This window comes from Centruroides sculpturatus, unplaced genomic scaffold (assembly GCF_000671375.1).
Source record: "Centruroides sculpturatus isolate CEXI.00-Female unplaced genomic scaffold, Cexi_2.0 scaffold559, whole genome shotgun sequence".
In the NCBI taxonomy this organism is placed as follows: Eukaryota; Metazoa; Arthropoda; class Arachnida; order Scorpiones; family Buthidae; genus Centruroides; species Centruroides sculpturatus.
Window position 1 is genome coordinate 28,961 of NW_019384826.1, and position 20,951 is coordinate 49,911.

At 37.9% G+C, this 20,951-nt stretch overlaps 1 protein-coding gene and 1 pseudogene across 1 annotated transcript; one reads left to right on the forward strand and one right to left on the reverse strand.

Annotated features, from left to right (window-relative positions):
- Positions 1–2,924: 2,924 nt before the first annotated feature.
- Positions 2,925–5,412, reverse strand: LOC111630028 (annotated as a pseudogene).
- A 3,564-nt stretch (positions 5,413–8,976) lies between these two features.
- On the forward strand, positions 8,977–10,188 carry LOC111630016. Its single transcript, XM_023374008.1, has one exon. The coding sequence runs from the start codon at positions 8,977–8,979 to the stop codon at positions 10,186–10,188; it is 1,212 nt and encodes a 403-aa protein (XP_023229776.1).
- The last annotated feature ends 10,763 nt before the right edge of the window (positions 10,189–20,951 follow it).

The following is a 20,951-nucleotide window of genomic DNA, read 5'->3' on the forward strand; positions in this document are numbered from 1 at the left end:
TAATTCCGTTTCCGTTTCGGTTGTCGGGGACATTGCTGAAGACTATGTTCTATGGACTCCCTGTTTTCTTTTCGAGGCGACTGCTCTTTCTAGGAGATCGTCTTTTTCTGCTTTTGGATCGTCCTCTTTTTTTTCCTTCTATCGTTTTTGATTTTGATTGTCTTTTCTTCATTTTTTTTTCTCCTCCGATCCAGCTGTTTCCACTATTTTTCTTTTAATGCCTGTTTGTCGATCTTTAATGGACTGTAAAAATATGAAAGTACTGCGGTTTTGCAAAAAATAACGTTTAATGCGGAATGAAACACTGGTACAAAATGGCCGCTACAAATGACCGTTACAGAACTACTGTCGTTCACAAATTTTTTAATTAATTTTTTTTTTTTTGACAAAAATACGGTGGCGCTTGAGGCGCTAACATCCCGGCCCGCATTGAAGTAATACTTCAATAAACAATGTTAAACATAAATTTAAATTTAATTACAATAGAAATGGCAAGTATAGGTCACCAAGATGAACCACATTTTCTTCCTAGATGGATGGTAACAGGCACAGTTTGGTTATGCTTCTCTTAAAAACACCCTTAGGCGTTTTCACCAGAACCACTCTCACCTTTCCGTCAGATCCTTTGATTACTTCTTGTACTCGGCCCATTGACCAACTACCGGGTGGGAGAATTTCATCCTTTAAGAGGACCATTGAGTTTGGTGTTATATTGTCTTTCTCAAATTGCCACTTATGTCGGGCCTGTAAGTAGTCCAATTTCCACTTACGCCATATAACTTGAACAAATTTAGTTAACATTTGCCATTGAGACAAATAATTATCTGGTTTACCAGTGAAATCTGATTCAGGTAGTCTAATCAGAGGTCTTCCGATAAGAAAGTGTCCTGGAGTTAGAACTTGGAAGTCGCTTGNCAACATTTCACATGTTGAGGTTAATAGTATTCCACCTTGGTCATCTTCACTGATCGATGTTGATTTAAGCAGTTTCCAAAAGAAACCACGCCAGACTACGTCTATAGACAGCACTTTGCAGAAATTCAGCATTGTAACAGGAATTTAATTCCTATATACACCAATGGATCTAAGTCGGATAACTATGTCGGCTTAGCCTTTTTTTGCCAGGATGAAATTGTGGCAGAACAAATAGCACCAAATTTTTTTATCTTTTCTGCGGAGTTGCAGGCTATTTACTTAGCCTTAAAGCATATAAATCGGAAAGGTCATCGTTGCTGCGTGATTTACACTGACTCAGTTAGTGCACTTCAGGCTTTGATCTCGTATGAACCTAGTTCTCACTCTCTAGTTATTAAAATTCAGAAACTAATTTGTCATCTCACTACAAGAAATTTATTTGTGAAGTTCTGTTGGGTCCCAGGCCACGTGGGTATAAGAGGTAATGAAGAAGCTGATACAGCTGCTAAGTCAGCAAGCCCTTCACAGCATACAATGCATATTGAAGGAGGTGATTTGAAGCTAGTTGTTAAAAAACGACTAGCCGAGAGATGGCAAATCATGTGGAATGCACAAATCCACAATAAACTTTACGAGATCAAACCTTTGGTAGAAAATTGGACACATAATAGGCAATATGATAGGAGATCTGAGGTTATCCTTACTCGTCTGAGAATTGGACACACTCGACTGACTCATCAATACCTTTTGAAGGGAGATGACGAACCAGTATGTCAGCACTGCAACTGTGCTGTAAGTGTTAAACACATATTTTGCAACTGTGTTGCTTCTGATCAGAGTCGTAGACAGCATTTCGGAAATGCAAGCCTTAGAGACATTTTGGGCCAGAGGCCAAATCTGGATAATATACTGGACTTTCTAAAAGTCATTAATATGTATAGGGAAATCTGATGAATTAATTATTGTACAGTTTTATTTACGTTGAGTTGCATATATAAATTATTGTATATATATTTTGTTGTTGTTTGTTTATTTATTTTTGTTGTCGCTTATTTATTTATTTTTGTTGTTACTTATTTATTCATTATATTCTAGATTTTATATTTATATTACCATTGGCTGTTTAATGGTTAAACTGTGATGTTTCGTTTATGTGTATATATGTCTTCCTATTTATTTTCTACTTCGAATTGCACCATGTGTTGTGGCGCAGTATAGCCTGTATGGCTTTTGTGCCAATAAAAGTTAACCAACCAACCAACCAACCATCAAACAAGGTATTGTCAAGGTCAGAATATGACACTGACATGAAATTAACGTTTGATTGTTTTTTTTAAGCTCAGATAGATATTGCTCATCTGAGGAAATGTCGATGGTATATTCATCCTGATGTTCAACGGATGGTGTTATTTGAGATTGGGGCCCACTTAATCATAATTCCATGGATAGTAGATCTTGCGGTTTTAAATGCCGAGAAACTACGTCTACAGGATTGGATTGGAGTGGGAGGCTATGTGTTTTTAGTGACAGCCTTCAGTAATAGATCGTATCTTTTCCACTCAATTCGCAATAAAGGTCTTCAGGCGATATGCAGGAGTGTTGATCCAAGCGATGACAATAGTTGAATCTTGTGTGTAAGATCACCTCAGCTATATTTATTCGCAGACATGAGCTTACCTTTTTGATCAGCTGAGACAGTACAAGACAAGCTGATAGCTCTAATCGAGGGATTGTAATGACCTTAAGAGGAGCGACACGAGATTTACTAGCAATAAGTTGTATCTTGCCAGCTCCATTTTCTTTTATGCATTGCATGTAAACTACTGCTCCATAAGCTGACTCCAAAGCATCTGCATATCCTAGCAAGACAGCTCTTTGAAGGGGGTCTGTCAAAATGTATCTAGTAATCTTAAGGCCGTCCAGGGCCTTCAAGGTTGATACGAAGTTCACCCATTCATAGTTAAGGTTTTCTGGTAGAGTATCCTTCCAATCGAGCTTACTGAGCCACAGTTTCTGTAGAAAGATCTTTGCTCGAATTATAACTAATCCTAGAAGACCCAAGGGGTCATAAAGCCTGGCGATGACACTCAATACTTCTCATTTCGTATAAAGCAATTTTTCTGGAATCGATACCTTGAATATGAACTGATCTTCAACCGGCTTCCAAATAATGCCTAAGGTTTTTACTGTTGGTTCCGCACTTAAGGAAAAGCAATGTTCTTTATTTTCTGGTGAACTACTGTTCATCAATTTCATTGAATTAGAATTCCATTTGTGTAGTGTCATTCCACATGTGCTCAACATATTGCACAACTGAGATTGTAGTTCAAGGGCAGCATCGAAATCTTGCTCACCTGATACGATGTCATCCACGTAGACATCTTGTAATATGGTTTTAGAGGCCACAGGATAGCTTGCTGCTTCATCGTGAGCCAACTGCTTAAGAGTTCTCACCGCAAGAAAGGGAGCACTGGCGGTCCCGTAAGTTACAGTTTTCAGTCTATAGGTGACTGGCATTTCATCTTCCTTGTTCTTCCAAACAATTCTTAAGAGATCTCATTGCGAGGGGTCAATTAGAATTTGACAAAATATTTTCTGGATGTCTGCTGTAAATGCGTACTTGTATTTTTGAAATCTTGTCATAATCTCAAAAACATCTTCCTTTACTTCACCTTTCAAGAGATGATCACTTAGGCTCAGTCCAGAAGATGCGTTGAAGACTACCCTTAACTTTATAGTGGTTTTGTCTGGTCTAAACACACCATGATGCGGAAGGTAATAACATATAGGGTTTGCTACCTGATACCAGAATGCTCTTGCACCTTTTCCATATGGTCAAATCCAAATACTCCTTAATAAAATTCTGATATAACTCCTTTAACTGATTGTCCCTTGATAGACTCTTCCATAACTGATTCAATCTCCTCAATGCTAATTTCCTTGACTCTCCCAAGTTTTGTATGTCCTTGGTTGCCATCTGCACAATATATCTCCCGTCCTCATTACGTCTGTGAGTTCTTTGATAATGATCTTCACAATACTCTTCTTTACTCATCAAACTTGGAGCCTCTGTTTGTCTCTATTTGCCAGAACCTTTGTAAACACTTATCGACTGACTCTGGCTCTGATATTAGTCCACAATATTGATTTTGATTATTAGATTCTGTAGATCCAGTTGCGATGTATCCAAAAACTGTGTTGTGAAATGTTAGGTTATTATTGCACGATGGACGAATTTGATCGTTCTTAACTATTTCAAAGAATGCTTCAGCTCCAATAAGCATGTCAATGTTGCCTGGTGTAGCAAATCTTGGGTCAGCTAACTGACGTGGAATTTCTGTTTTGCTAATGTGTAGAGAGGAAACAGGGAGTAAATCCGTGATCCTTGGCACCACCAAGAATTCTAGCTTCTTAGAAAAAGATCCATTGCCATTTATTATTGTGGCAGTCAGCCTAAACTTGACCAAGGTTTTATTTCCACTTACACTGGAGACTGTGAGATCGATTCTTTCTTGCGGGGTACCCAGACGACTTGCGAAATCTCTAGTAACAATATTTGACATACTGCTCAAGTCCAATACTGCACGCACTTGAATGCTGGCTCTGGTAGTATGATTTAAAACCCAAACTATGGCTGTCGAGAGAATTACTGTCTTATTTCCATTGTCAATGCATGACAGTGAGTGAGGTATACTTTCACGAAACTCTATTGCATTGTGATTAAGGTCCTGCTTGATTGGAGTTGATTTGCTGTTGACAACTGGCACATTTGAACCAGTCATAGCTTGTTTCTCTCGGTGCAGTAATGTATTATGTCGCTTTCGGCATATCTTACAGCAGCTCTTGGAGTTGCAATTGGATAACTTATGCCGATCACTTAAGCAATTGAAACGGAGGTTGTTTTTGACCACAACATCATTTCTTTGGGAGGCTTCCAGCCATAAAAAGGAATCACAAGTGTAAACAAGATGATTTTGCTTACATAAAATACAATGAGACATAGAATTGTTACATAATAAATAAATAAAATACTTTCTTACTGGAACTACACTATAAATAAAAATCAAAACCTTTACACAATCCAGCAAATCGTTTTTTAATATCTTAAAAATGCTTTTGAACGCTTTAAGCGACATCCTCAGTTATCATTTTAAATCGAACGAAGAATTCGAAATTATGTAAAACAAAATTTAAAAAGCGGTTACATAAATATACGTTAACATTTACCAAGTTTAAATAATTGCAAAATTTATACAAGTTAATTAAATCGAAATAAAATAAAATATATACATTCAGTAAAAATTATCTTAATTATTCTTCCTGCTTACATAAACTACGTCAACTCATCGTAGAAGGATTTCCATGCCAATGACAATCCGTCAGCATCCCTATGATTAATACAGTTTGTGTGCAACTGCGCCTTGTGAATTTCTAGTTTTTTCAGATGTTTTATGGCCTGCCTGGATCTTGTAGCTTTAATGATCGACACCCAATCCCAAAAGACCTCGATATTCTGCTGCTTGGCAAAGGCAGCAAGCACCGTAGAGTCTATGTTTTTATTAACCGAGTGCTTATGTTCAGCAATTCTTTTCTTTAAGTTTCTCATGGTTGCTCCTATGTATACCAGATTAGTCGTGCTCAATTACATGTCGTTCCTCAAAGGAATTGTTAAGAAAATTACCAGAAATAAGAACATACAGATAGAACCTAGAAATAAGAACATACATTTTATGCCATTTTTTTTTCTTTTGAGTATTTTAACATTATCAAGTGAGATATCGCAACCTTTCCCTTTACAATGTATGGCCACTGATGAATTAATGTAATTATATTTTATAGCACATAAATGTTCTGTTAATCTAATTTTTAGGGCTCTTCCAGTTTTACGTATGTACTGATAAACTATCGATGAAATCTATGTCAATAAGAATTCCTCATGTGATAAGTTACTGGAAAAAAAAACCCAAAAACTTTTGGTTTTTTTTTACAAATCCTGTATGTTATTTCTCAGGGGAGAAACCACATTGACTCACCTAGTTGTTTTTGAAGCCTTTTTGCTGAATAAATCTTCACTAATACTTCCTCGCCATATATTTTTTTTTCCGCACATCTTGAGTGCCACTAAAAAAAGTTCACACAAAAGATATCGCAACCTTTCCCTTTACAATGTATGGTTACTGATGAATTAATGTAATTATATTTTATAGCACATAAATGTTCTCTTAATCTAATTTTTAGGGCTCTTCCAGTTTCATGTATGTACTGATAAACTATCGATGAAATCTATGTCAATAAGAATTCCTGATGTGATAAGTTACTGGAAAAAAAACCAAAAAACTTTCGTTTTTTTTTTACAAATCCTGTATGTTATTTCTCGGGAAACACCACATTGACTCACCTAATTGTCTCTGACTCATTGCACTTGCCAATTTTATTTTAATTTCACGTCCATCTATTTTAAGTTTCTTCAATAACTTGAATGCCACTAAAGAAGTTTACACAAAAGAATATTTAAAAAGCGTTCAAAGCACTCCTTATTGCTAACTTATAAATGCTCACCCATTTGAATAACCTAAATTTACGTGTTGTATTACTAGGTTATCACTTTATTACTTTCCTACATTAAATTTACCCTACGTTACAACACTAACGATTACTTCGTAATAAATACTAGTGGCGTGCCATGACATTTGATGTCAATGGTCCATGAGAAAATTTGAATGTTGAACCGAAGGTTACTGGAAATATTACGAAAGAAATGCAAAATGCTTAGTTGCTTTTTTCACTTGTTGCAGTTTTTTTATTCAAATCTAAAAACAAAAACGAAGTGACTTATCAAGAAATAACGAACAATAAACAATATTGTGAGTGCGATTGTCATTCTTTGTGGAAAAGCGTAAAGAATCCATAAACTTGTTTCAAACAAGCAGCAATGAACTTTAGCCTTACATTAAGTTGTTATAATTAAACATGTGAGTTTCATATTAATATAGTAAAATGAACTTTTATGATCATTATTCTACAGATTTTGTATCGTTTAAAAAAATTCATAATGGTCTGCGGGATTCAAAATTGTGACTTTAGTGATCCATGAGGTGAGAAAGGTTGCCAACTGCCAGTCTAGGGTCCATTTGTATCGATTGTTCGATAAGCCAGTAAAAATTGCAGACTTCTCTAAATCTATTTTTAATATCACAATTACATTCTGAATCGTTAGCCATATAAGGGCTACAATTAAAAATAAAATAATAAAAACTTGCTTGGTGAAATAAAATGTGTGGTGGATGTACAGTACATACCCAAGTACAAAATATTCTTCCCTTGATGTGGGTTTTTGTTTGTGGTGAGAGGACCTCCCAGAGATGGTTTAGTAATTCTTTTTTACCATTCCTGGGATCTGAACACCCCCACGTGTTTGCCATATGTGGTGTCCCGTATGTCGGAAAGGGGAATCCTGGTAGTTGAGGGGCAACATAACGTTTTTAACACACTGCTTTGGCCCCTGCTTCAGATAAACGGGAGGCTGAAATCAGGCTCCATTTGAGTCAATCAGCAGGTTGTTGAGTCATTCTTGATCTCGGCCTGGAGTCAACTGATCAATGCAGACTGAGTGAACATGTTAGACAAGATGTGCTCTTCTTGACTGCATTGTGAGGGTATAGCTCCTGGGAAACCCTGGTCTAACGGTCTTTGGAAGTCTCCCATGTGACAGCATTTTTTCGTTGGGCTCCATGGTGAGTGGGATCAATCAATCAATCAATTTTATTAATATGTAATAACACATATCCTGGCTTCGCAGTAGCATTGCCAGGAGAAAAAAAATTGCTACAATACATATATCGTTAATATCATTAAATACAATTTTCGTGAATACAGAATAAATAATTCATATGATTTACCGTTAATTAATAATATGTTACAATTAATTATTATTGTTGAGGTTCCAGAATATGTTATACAATATAATTTTGTGTATATCACGTGAGTTACTTAAATTTATAAACAGAAATTTAAGTTATAGTACATACAGTTAACATTATAAACTAACATTTAACATACAGTCATTATATACATACAATTCAACATACATTTCTTATATATTTTCGCACAGATAAATTTATACGAATTCAATAGAAAATGTAAGTCGTATTTTACTAACACAGTAATATTGTACATATATTCTCGACATCAATTATGTACATTAATTAATATCAACAATCATTGTGCTACAATCAATGTGCATATATTATGAATATTTACCACATTATCAACGTTCACATAAAAATGTTATATAAGCCATTTAGAAATAGCCATTTAGAATTTAAAATTTAGTATACATATTAGCTCAACAGAACAATCACATTCATACAGTATAATAATATGCAACTTTAGTGTAGTAAAATATTCAATGATATGCACATAGTAATAATGAAAATTTAGTTGAATATCAATAGTAAATAGGTAAGTACACAAGTATTATAATAACACAAGCTCAAAAATAATATAAAGTATTATACCTTATAAGAGTATACAATAATTTAACAGTCATACAAAGTCCATGATAATTGTATGTGTTTTATCTTTGGTATACCAAAAACAAGATCCCCTCGATGTGGGTTCCTGTCCGTGGTGAGGGGACCTCCCAGAGATGGTTTAGTAAGTCTTCTTTACCATCCCTGGGATCTGAACGCCCACCCACGTGTTTGCCGTGCGTGGTATCCCGTATGCCGGAAAGGGGGATCCTGGTAGTTGAGGGGCAACACATCGTCCCCAACACACTGCTTTGGCCCCTGCTTCGGATAAACGGGAGGCTCAAATCAGGCTCCGTTTGAGTCAATCGGCTGGTCGTTGAGTCATTCTTGACCTCGGCTTGGAGTCAACCGATCGATGCAGACCGGGCGGACATGTCAGACAAGATGTGCTCTTCTTGACTGCATTGTGAGGGTATAGCTCCTGGGAAACCCTGGTGTGACGGTCTATGGGAGTCTCCCATGTGACGGCATCCCCTTGTTGGGCCCCATGGTGGGTGGGGTCACTAGGAGCTGAATTTTTTCTGTAATTATGGATTCAAAAAATTCAAAAAGTTCTTGTGCACCAACAACAAAAACAAACAAAAAAATCTCCACTAATCCAGCGTTCTTAGTAGTGCACGCAACCGGAGAAAAACCCTTGGCTAAAGCTTCTCCTTTCTTGATTCAAAAATTGTTTGAATCGACCATAGGACAGTTGAAAAAAATACAAAAATTAAGATCTGGAGATTTACTGGTGGAAACAGCTTCCCCACAACAATCGGCAAAACTTCTGGAAACAAAGACCCTAGGAGAAATGGAAGTCACTGTCACCCCACATGTGAGCCTAAACTCATCACGTGGGGTAATATCTGAGATCGATCTGATATCTGAAGATGAATCAGATATTCAGATTGGCCTTTCAGACCAAGGTGTCACTGCTGTCCGACGCATTTCCATTCGTCGAGATGGCAAGTTGATTCCCACCAAACACCTTATTTTGACATTTAATAAACCGACTTTGCCATCTGTTATTACAGCAGGTTATCTGCGCTGCCCAGTTCGCCCATATGTTCCAAATCCGCTGCGTTGCTTTAAATGCCAGCGATTTGGACATTCACAAACATCGTGCCGAGGGAAAAGCATATGCGCACAGTGCGGAACTGAAGGTCACGAGAGTACTGAGTGTACCACTACTCCGTGCTGTGTGAATTGCAAAGATGCCCATCCTGCCTACTCTCGAAAATGCCTAGCATGGCAGAGAGAGAAAGAAATCCAGCGAGTAAAAACCATTAACAACATACCATACCCGGAGGCTCGGCGAATGGTCACTCAAAGCACAGTAGTGAAACAGAAAACATTTGCTTCTGTGTTGAAATCCACAATGTCATGTGGGGTTCAAACTGATATCTCTGTCTCCCCAAGCGAATCTCTTACTCGCCATGCGAAATGTTTAATACTCCCGTCTACACAAACACCAGAAAAGGAGATCACAAAAGGAAAAACACCCCTGCCTAAAACAGGGGTAATTACAAGAAACCTGGGTTCTAAAAAGGCTAATAAGAACCCACTAAACAAACAGAGAGTGAAAGCAGCTCTCTCTAAATCTAAAAAATCAGAGGCTCAGTCCATGAGTGAGTTCTCTGATATCTCTGATGAAGAGAATAATATGGAGGTAACCCAACCAACGTCACCTCCAAAAGGAAAATCATCAGTTAAACTGAAGAGGGACACTTTTTCTAAGAATGCTGCCTCAAACACATAATGGATTATAAAATAATCCAATGGAACTGTCGTGGTTTTCGCAACAACTTCTCTGACATTAAACACTTGACATCATCTACCTCATCTCTCTGCGTGGCACTCCAGGAGACTCATCTGAAACCTAGAGAGGGAATTACTTTAAAAGGATTTGATCTCTACCGCAAGGATGATGATAGCCACAACCGTGCAAGTGGTGGTGTGGCTATTCTGGTTTCCAACCGCACCCCATCCTTGCCGGTACAAATAACAACAGAGCTGCAAGCTGTGGCAGTCAGAATTTCTATTGGAGTAACTGTCACGGTTTGTTCTATATACTTGCCACCAGATGTCAGAGTCAACGAAGATGAATTGGATGCTTTGGTTGAACAGTTGCCTACTCCATTTGTTTTACTAGGTGATTTCAATGGTCACAATCCAATGTGGGGCAGTCCCGACATTAACCGTCGAGGCAGGACCATTGAAAGGTTCATAGGCAATCAGCAGTTATATTTATTTAATACAGGAGAAGTGACATACTTCCATGCCCCAACAAGAACATTCACTGCCATTGATCTATCATTAGCAAGTCCAAACCTGTTTTCAGCATTTACATGGGAGGTTGGATCTAATCCACTCTCTAGCGACCACTTCCCAATATTTCTAAAATATCGAGGCAGAGAAAGCTGTGAAACAGCCCGTCCACCACGCTGGAAACTGGAAACGGCAGATTGGCCTGCATTCTCCTCTATGGCTAACATCACTGAGGAAATGGCCAATACTGCTGATATCAATGATGCAGTTGAAGTTGTCACTTCTACTATTATTCAGGCAGCGGAAAAAACAATGGGGAAAACATCAACTAGATATCCAAAGCATCCGAAACCATGGTGGAATCCGAATTGCGAGGCAGCATTTAAAGCACAAAAGAAAGCATGGGGAATTTTTAGAAGATACCCCACTGCTAGAAATTTGATAGCTTTTAAAAAAGCGAAGGCAAATGCCAGAAGAATAAGAAGGCAAAGCCAAAGGGATTCTTGGAGGAAGTATGTTTCTAGCATAACATCTTCCACTAGCTCAAAAGCAGTCTGGGATAAAATTCATAAAATCAATGGGAAATATGCTTCTCACTCTCTGTCCATGCTGGAAAATAATGGCACAATAATCAGCGATATACAGGGTATTGCTGATACGTTGGGTGAAACGTTTTCTACTTCATCCAGCAATATTATGTATTCAAGAAATTTTCAGGCTTATAAAGCCCAAAGTGAAAAACAATATTTAAACTTTCATTCCTCATATAATGACGAATATAATGTGCCATTCACCAGCATAGAACTACATACAGCGATCTCTCGCTCGGGGAATAGTGCTGTAGGCTTGGATAAAATCCACTACAGCATGATTAAAAATTTGTCAAACAATTCCCTTTCTAATCTTCTGTGTCTGTTTAACAGAATATGGACAGAACATACTTTTCCTGACTCTTGGAGGCTATCTATAGTTATTCCCATTCTCAAGCCTGGTAAAGACCACAAGAATCCCTCTAATTACAGACCAATCTCTCTGACAAGTTGTCTGTGTAAACTCTTTGAGAGAATGGTAAACAGACGCCTGATGTTCCTCCTAGAGGTAAAGAACTATTTTTCACCACATCAGAGTGGATTCCGTAGGAACAGAAGTACCACTGATAACTTAGTAAACCTTGAAACATCTATACGCGAAGCGTTTGTTAGACGACAGCACTTAGTGTCTGTATTTTTCGATATAGAGAAGGCCTATGATCGCTGTTGGCGATACGGGATACTCCGTGATCTGTACGAATTCGGATTGCGGGGTAATTTGCCGATTTTTATAAAAAACTTCCTACAGAATCGAAGATTTCATGTCAGGATGGGCAACACTTTATCTAGGCCTTTCACACAACAAGAAGGTGTTCCTCAAGGCTCTATTTTGAGTGTGACTCTGTTCCTAATTAAAATTAATAGCATAGCTAACTGTCTTCCCCCTAGTGTGAAACACTCTTTGTATGTGGATGACTTTCAGATCTCCTGCCAGTCTAGTAACATGAGTTTCATTGAGAGACAACTGCAAACCTCTTTAAATCGCATAGAAAATTGGTCCAAGACCAATGGTTTTAGTTTCAACGTAGAGAAGACCTCGTGCATTCACTTTTGCCGAAGGCGTGGTTTGCACCTGGATCCTGAAATATATTTAAATGGAGTTAAAATTCCAATTGTTAATGAGACTAAGTTTTTGGGTGTTTGTTTTGACAAAAAACTGACATTCTTGCCACACTTGCGCAACCTGAAGAGTAGATGTTTAAAATCTCTAAACCTTTTAAAGGTATTATGCTGCTCATCCTGGGGAGCAGACAAAGTTTCTATGCTCAGGATTTATAGGGCCCTTGTCCGCTCTAAGCTGGACTACGGATGCATTGTTTATGGCTCTGCGCGAGAATCTACTCTTCGGATGCTGGATCCAATCCATCATCAAGCACTGCGTTTGTGCACTGGTGCATTCCGAACTTCCCCTGTCCAAAGTTTGTATGTGGATGCTTATGAGCCTCCACTGTCTCTTAGGAGAGAACAGTTGTCTCTATTTTACTATATAAAGCAGAAATCTAACTCTAAACCTTCAGTCGATTATAGAGTATTAGATACTCAGCTGAAAAGGTTATTTGAAACTCGCCCTAGTTGTGTCCCTACATTCCCCATAAGAACGGAGAATGTGAGTAGCACGATTGACCTTAACACAAGCAACATTTCACAGCTAGAGGTCTGTAGTATATCTCCTTGGTCAACTCCTGTGATAAATGTTGACCTTAGCTTAAAGCAGTTTCCTAAGGAATCCACACCAGACTACGTCTATAGACAGCACTTTGCAGAAATTCAACATTGTGACAGGAATTTAATTCCTATTTATACAGATGGATCTAAATCTGATGATTACGTTGGCTCAGCTTTCGTCTGCCAGGATGAAATTGTGGCAGAACAAATTGCATCAAATTCTTCTATCTTTTCTGCAGAGTTGCATGCTATTTATTTAGCTCTAAAGTATATAAATAGGAAAGGTCATCGTTGCTGTGTTATATACACTGACTCAGTTAGTGCACTTCAGGCTTTGATCTCGTGTGAACCTAGTTCCCACTCCATAGTGATTAAAATTCATAAACTGTTTTGCCATCTTATTGCAAGTAATTTCTTTGTAAAATTTTGTTGGGTCCCAGGCCATGTAGGTATAAAAGGAAATGAAGAAGCGGACGCAGCTGCAAAGGCAGCTAGTCCTTCACAGCATATAATGCCTATTGAAGGAGGTGATTTGAAGCTAGTTGTTAAAAAACGACTAGCAGAGCGATGGCAAAACATGTGGAATGCACAAATCCACAATAAACTACACGAGATCAAGCCGAATATAGAAAATTGGACACGTAATAAACAGTATGACAGGAGATCTGAAGTAATTCTTACTCGTTTGAGAATTGGGCATACTCGGTTGACTCATCAATACCTTTTGAATGGTGAAGACCAGCCAGTATGCGAGCATTGCAACTGCTTTCTAAGTGTAAAACACATGCTTTGCAACTGCACAGCTTTTGATCAAAGTCATAGACAGCATTTTGGAAATGCAAGTCTGAGAGAGATTTTGGTCCAGAGGCCAAATCTCAACAAATTATTGAACTTTTTGAAAGTGAATAATATTTATTAAACATATTTAATTATTTATCTAGGTTTACGTTTATATATATACCTTGTTGATTATTTATTTATTTATTTATTTATCTATGTATACATCTTGTTATATGTGGTTTTGTTATTGATTTTGTTATTTATTAGTTTATTTATTTATATTGAACATCTTATATATATATTTATTTATTTATTTATATATACCATTTGCCATGGCGCAGCTTGGCCTGTACGGCTTTTGTGCCAATAAACTCTAACTAACTAACTATTATGATCACTTAATATTTCAAAAGAAATATAAGCATGTTCTGTTAGACTGTCCTCATCGATAACCCTCCAATTACTAACACTAGGGTATAAACTGTTATTACAGACGGTAATGTCTATCCAACTTTCACCTCTGTGTGAGGTGAAAGTTGGTGGAGAGAAAGGGTTGTTTAGAATATAAAAGCCGTTACGCCCAAAAACTCCTCTAGCATACCCTTTCTTTCATCAAAAACCTCCCCTCCCCAAGTGGGAGAATGTGTGTTGAAATCACCAGTCAAAATTATACAAGAACCTGCAAAAGCATTTTAAAATCCACTGTAGCTTATTAATAAATTCCTCAGAATCTTCCCCCCCAGGTATATAAATATTTATCAAAATTATCCTCTGATTATAAACCATTAATTCCATCACCACAATATACCGATCACTGAAATCCGTATGTAACATAACAGATAAAGCAGTATTCAGAACAAGGGTAATGGTTAGTACCTTTTAAAACAGGAGTACAAGTTGGTAGACACGCTGGTAAATTATTAATACAATATGGCTTTTGTATTAATATAATATCATAATTATTAAGACTTTTACTAACTAATGATGTGGCAGAAATACTTCTGCCAATATTTATTTGCAGGATATTAACCTTATTATTATTGTTCACAGCCATAGTCAGTTCTTGATTCTATATACGTCTTAATTTTCTGATGTAGAGGGCAATTTCCATCTCTAGCGTTATGTGAAACGTCTTGTAACCCTTCTCGCTCACAATTACAACATATAGGTTCTTCTTCATAATTGGGACATTCGTTATAAGAATGACTCCCAGTACAATGGCTGCAGATACGTTGAGATTGCGGACAGTCTCTTGCTAAGTGATTATATCTGCAACATTTGTAACATTGTAGGATTGGACAGAAGTCTCCAATCCTACAACGCGACCATTCTATATTTATTTTATTAATGTTTAACAATAAGCGTTTCAAATTAGGCGATACCTGGATTACCCAGTTCTTATACAAAGCATTTCTATTACTTAGTGTAAATTTTATCCTAAACTGTTCAATAAATTCTTGTTCTTGATAGTTTTCATTAATATAATCATTTTGTTGGTATATAAGTTTCAGCTAAGTTAATAATTTTATTACACTGATCCAATATATATTGTAAGTGTTTAGGTGTTTCAAATTTACCATTTGGGTTAATTATGGCATACTCCCGTATTTCCTTAATTATAGCATTTGTTTTATAATGAAAGTTTTCTAAGATTAAAGACCCCATAATAATAATTACCACAATAACTAAATATAATATCAGTATTTAAAAAGAAATGCAAATTAGTCCAAAAGAAAGAATATTAATACAAAGAACAAATATGTATGCATTATATATATCTATATAATAATCATAATAACCAGTAAATCATAATTCATTATATACTAATATGCTTAAACCAGTTATTTCAATAAAACACTTATTTTATATCAATTTAAGTAAATAAGTAATAATTGCTCTTTATATAATTATCCTATATAATTTTACTTATTATAAAAATATTCCTCATTTAATCCCGATTCCAAAAATATATAGTTATCTATATATTAATATTAAACTTATCTTTAAAACTACAACTTTAGCTCCAGTACTTATGATCTATGCAGTAAGGTCAATGACCTTAACTACGTAAGCGGATGTTGGTTGAATGTTGATTCTGGAACAAAATACTAGAATGGCCATAGTTCAAATTCTAATAAAGTTAGAATAACAAAACTTTCACAAAAAATTACTGTTGACGTCTTCTAAGAACTACCCGAATGATATTGTGCAGAAAGTCTCCGGAAGCGAAATTTCCGTGTTCCACGGTAAACCAGAAGTATGTTGTTATCTAAGCCGAAAATGGTCCTAGGACCACCAAATTTTGGATCCCGTTATAATCAAACAACGCGCACAAAGTAGCGTTGACCGATCCGGTCAAAAAGTACCGGAAGTACTGATTATCCGGAAATGGTACTTTTTAAGTCGTAATTCAAAAATCTTTGTAATTAAAAGCTCCTACTTGACAAATTTACGTTCCTAAGCACTTCCTTTAACGTAATCCACTAAAAGGCACATGTTAAAATCAATATTTCCGCACATAGAACAAAATATTTCAAGAGCAAAATTCATAGCAGCTTATCCAGCAATCCAAAAACAATTAAATTTGGTGAGTGGGGTCATTAGGAGCTGAAATATTAGTTCTCAATCATAGATCCTAAAACTTCGAAACACACAGAAAATCCAAAAAACACCAACAAAAACACTGCTAGTCAGTCATCCTACTTGATAGTGCATGCTACTGGAGAAAAACCTCTGTCGAAATGCTTTTTTTTTTATTCAGAAGTTATTTGAATCAGCAATTTGGCACCTGAAAAAAACACAGAAATTGAGGTCATGTGACCTACTGGTAGAAACTGCCTCACCTCAACAGTTGGCAAATCTTTTAGCTGCAAACAACCTGGGAGACATTGAAGTCACAGTGACACCACATGGAACTTTGAACTCATCATGTGGTATGATATCTGAAATCGATCTGATGTCTGAAGATGAATCAGATATTTAGATCGGTCTTTGATATCAAGGTGTCACTGCCGTCCGACGCATCTCCATTTGTCGAGATGGCAAGTTGATACTGACTAAACATCTCATTCTTACTTTTGGAAAGCTGACATTGCCATCATTTGTTACTGCAGGATATCTGCACTGTCCAGTTTGTCTATACATTCCAAATCTGCTGCGTTGCTTTAAATGCTAGTGGTTTGGACATTTACAGACCTCTTATTGAGAGAGAAGTGCATGCGCTCGGTGTGGAAAAGAAGATCACGAGAATACTAAATGTACAACTTCTTCATGCTGCGTAAACTGCAAAGACACCCATCCTGTCTACTCCCAAGAATGTTTTACATGGCAAAGAGAGAAAGAGATTCAGCAGGTGAAGACTGTGAATAATATAATTTACCCAGAGGCATGTTGCATGGTCACTTTAAGTGCACCAGTGAAACAGAAGACATTTGCCTCTGTTCTGAAATCCACTAAGACATGTGGGATTCAAACAGATATTTCTGTGTCACCAAATGAATTTCTAACTTGCCATGCAAAATGTTTTCTGATACCATTTACCCAAACAGCAGAAAAGGAGAGCAAGAAGACCAAAACACACCTACCTATGTAAAGTACTAAATTATTTTTTTGACTTTTTCAACGATTATCGACACGACTGTGTGCTGGAAATAGCCGTTTCCTAACGGGTACTTTATGCGGATTTGCGTTAGTGTGCCAGGCCTGGACTTTAAGCGTGCACCGAATTAAATAATGACAAAGTTTGTCAATAAAAAAATCAAATATTTAATAAAAGTTCTAGTAATAAACTATATACAATATTTAGTTTGAATAAATTGTTATTTGATTTTATGAAACTCAATAAGAATCAACCCGACAAAACTCAAATCAATCTATTTTCTAACTTAATTCTATTTCCCTTTGGAATTCGACAAAAATCAAAGACTTAACTTATAAACAATAATTCTTATGAATTAAAGGTCCTAATTGTCACCTCAATATACTAGGAACTTTTTTCCTCAACTCTCAAGACTTTCTCTAATCGTCGATCCACAAATCGAATAACTTCAAAATCGCCTTGGAACTATTTGATCCTATCGGACACCTCTCTTGTTCACTGCTACGAAGCTCACCAAGCTTGTTGCTATCAGAAGCTCACCTCGTCCGTCTTCACTTAGTTACGGTATTTATAGTGTGAGGTGACGTCACAATTCTGAATGCGATCACTCCCCTCATTTACATACTTAACGCTAACAATAAACTTTTTTCGTTTGTCTGGCAGCCTATTTTCCGACAATACTCTCTAACCTTTTACATTATTCTTTTTGACAATTTTCGGGATGTTTTTTATTTTTTAAGGTTTAGTGAGGTCCTAATTTGTGCTTGTGGGGTCTCCCCCTTTTCTCGGTGCGGACTTACTTTTTTCTGCTTGGAAGCACAAGTGTGCGCGAGTTTTTTCTACGGCGCTTTTCTTTCGTCGGTGAGTTGGTTTCTCTCTTTTTTTATGTTTCTAAGGTGAATGGTGAGGAAATTTTTGTTCTAACAAAACATAAACCCCAAACAAAAATACAGTCATCCCCTATAAGATCATAGATACGTTCCATTCTTTAGGAATCCGATTTCTTACGAGTCCTTCCAATCACCTCCTCAATGTGGGTTCCTGACCGTGGTGAGGGGACCTCCCAGAGATGGTTTAGTAACTCTTCTTTACCATCCCTGGGATCTGAACGCCCACCTACGTGTTTGCCGTGCGTGGTGTCCCGTATGCCGGAAAGGGGGATTCTGGTAGTTAAAGGGCAACATAACATCCCCAACACACTGCTTTGGCCCCTGCTTTGGATAGACGGGAGGCTCAAATCAGGCTCTGTTTGAGTCAATCGGCTGGTCATTGAGTCATTCTTGACCTCGGCTTGGAGTCAACTGATTGATGCAGACCGGGCGGACACGTCAGACAAGATGTGCTCTTCTTGACTGCATTGTGAGGGTATAGCTCCTGGGAAACCCTGGTGTGACGGTCTATGAAAGTACTTCATGTGACGGCATCCCCTTGTTGGGCCCCATGGTGGGTGGGGTCACTGGGAGCTGAATATTTATTTTTAAATATGGATTCTCATAATACAAAAATTCTAAACAAGCAAACAATAACAACAAATGAAAAGACCTCCAGTCAGCCAGCATACTTAGTAGTCCATGCAACTGGAGAAAAACCGTTATTTAAGTGTTCCCCATTTTTGATCCAAAAATTGTTTGAATCAACTATTGGGCATTTAAAGAAAATACAGAAATTGAGGTCAGGTGATCTTCTGGTGGAAACAGCCTCTTTTTAACAAACAACAAAGCTTTTGTCAATGAAAACACTTGGAGATATGGGAGTTTCAATCACATCACACAAAAGTTTAAACTCATCACGTGGTGTGATATCTGAGATCGACCTAATGTCTGAAGATGAATCAGATATAAAGATCGGTTTTTCAGATCAAGGTGTCACTGCTGTCCGACGTATCTCCATTCGTCAAGACGGCAAGTTAATACCAACAAAGCATTTAATTGTCGCATTTGACAAACCAATATTGCCACCCTTTATTACTGCAGGATATCTGCGCTGCCCTGTTTGCCCTTACATCCTAAATCTGCTGCATTGCTTCAAATGCCAGCGATTTGGACATTCACAAACATCCTGCCGAGGCAAAAGCGTATGTGCACAGTGTGGGACTGAAGACCACGACAGAACTGAATGTAAAAGTACCCCATGCTGTGTGAACTGTAAAGATGCCCATCCTTCCTACTCCCGGAAATGTCCTGCGTGGCAGAGAGAAAAAGAGGTCCAACGGATAAAAACCGTAAACAATGTATTATACACAGAGGCCCGTTGCATGGCCACCTTAAGTGCACCAACGAGACAAAAGACCTTTGCTGCTGTGTTGAAATCTACTAAGACATGTGGGGTTCAAACAGATATTTCTGTCTCCCCAAAAGAATCTCTTACTCGACACGCAAAATGTTTGCTAACCCAATCAAAAGAAACCGAAGAAAAGGAGGGTATCAAGACAAAGACACCCCTACCTAAAACAGGGGTAGTAACTAGAAACGTGGGTTCAAAGAAAGCAAATAAGAACCCACTTAACAAACCAAAATTAAAAGCAGCCCTCTCTAAAGCTAAAAGATCAGAGACTCAGTCCATGAGTGAGTTCTCTGATATCTCTGATGAAGACCCCTCGATGTGGGTTCCTGTCCGTGGTGAGGGGACCTCCCAGAGATGGTTTAGAAACTCTTCTTTACCATCCCTGGGATCTGAACGCCCACCCACGTGTTTGCCGTGCGTGGTGTCCCGTATGCCGGAAAGGGGGATCCTGGTAGTTGAGGGGCAACACATCGTCCCCAACACACTGCTTTGGCCCCTGCTTCGGATAAACGGGAGGCTCAAATCAGACACCATTTGAGTCAATCGGCTGGTCGTTGAGTCATTATAGACCTCGGCTTGGAGTCAATCGATCGATGCAGACCGGGCAGACACGTCAGACAAGATGTGCTCTTCTTGACTGCATTGTGAGGGTATAGCTCCTGGGAAACCCTAGTGTGACGGTCTATGGGACTCTCCCATGTGACGGCATCCCCTTGTTGGGCCCCATGGTGGGTGGGGTCACTAGGAGCTGAAATATTATTATATAATCATGGATCCTAAACCTTCAAAAAATAAAGACAAGCCAGAAAACTCTGCCAGTCAGCCATCCTACTTAATAGTGCATGCTACTGGAGAAAAACCTTTGTCAAAATGTTCCCCTTTTTTGATTCAGAAGTTATTTGAATCAACGATCGGACACCTGAAAAAAACACCAAAACTAAGGTCAGCAGACCTACTTGTAGAAACTGCCTCACCTCAACAGTCGGCAAAACTTCTAGCTGCAAAGAAATTGGGAGACATTGAAGTCACTGTCACACCACATGGAAGTTTGAACTCTTCACGTGGTGTGATATCTGAGTTTGATCTGATGTCTGAAGATGAATCAGATATTCAGATTGGCCTTTCAGACCAAGGTGTTACTGCTGTCCGACGTATCTCCATTCGTCGGGATGGCAAGTTAATACCAACTAAACATTTAATCCTCACCTTTAACAAGCCGACATTGCCATCTTTTATTACAGCAGGTTATCTGCGCTGCCCTGTCCGTCCGTACGTTCCAAATCCGCTGCGTTGTTTCAAATGCCAGCGGTTTGGACATTCACAGACATCCTGCCGTGG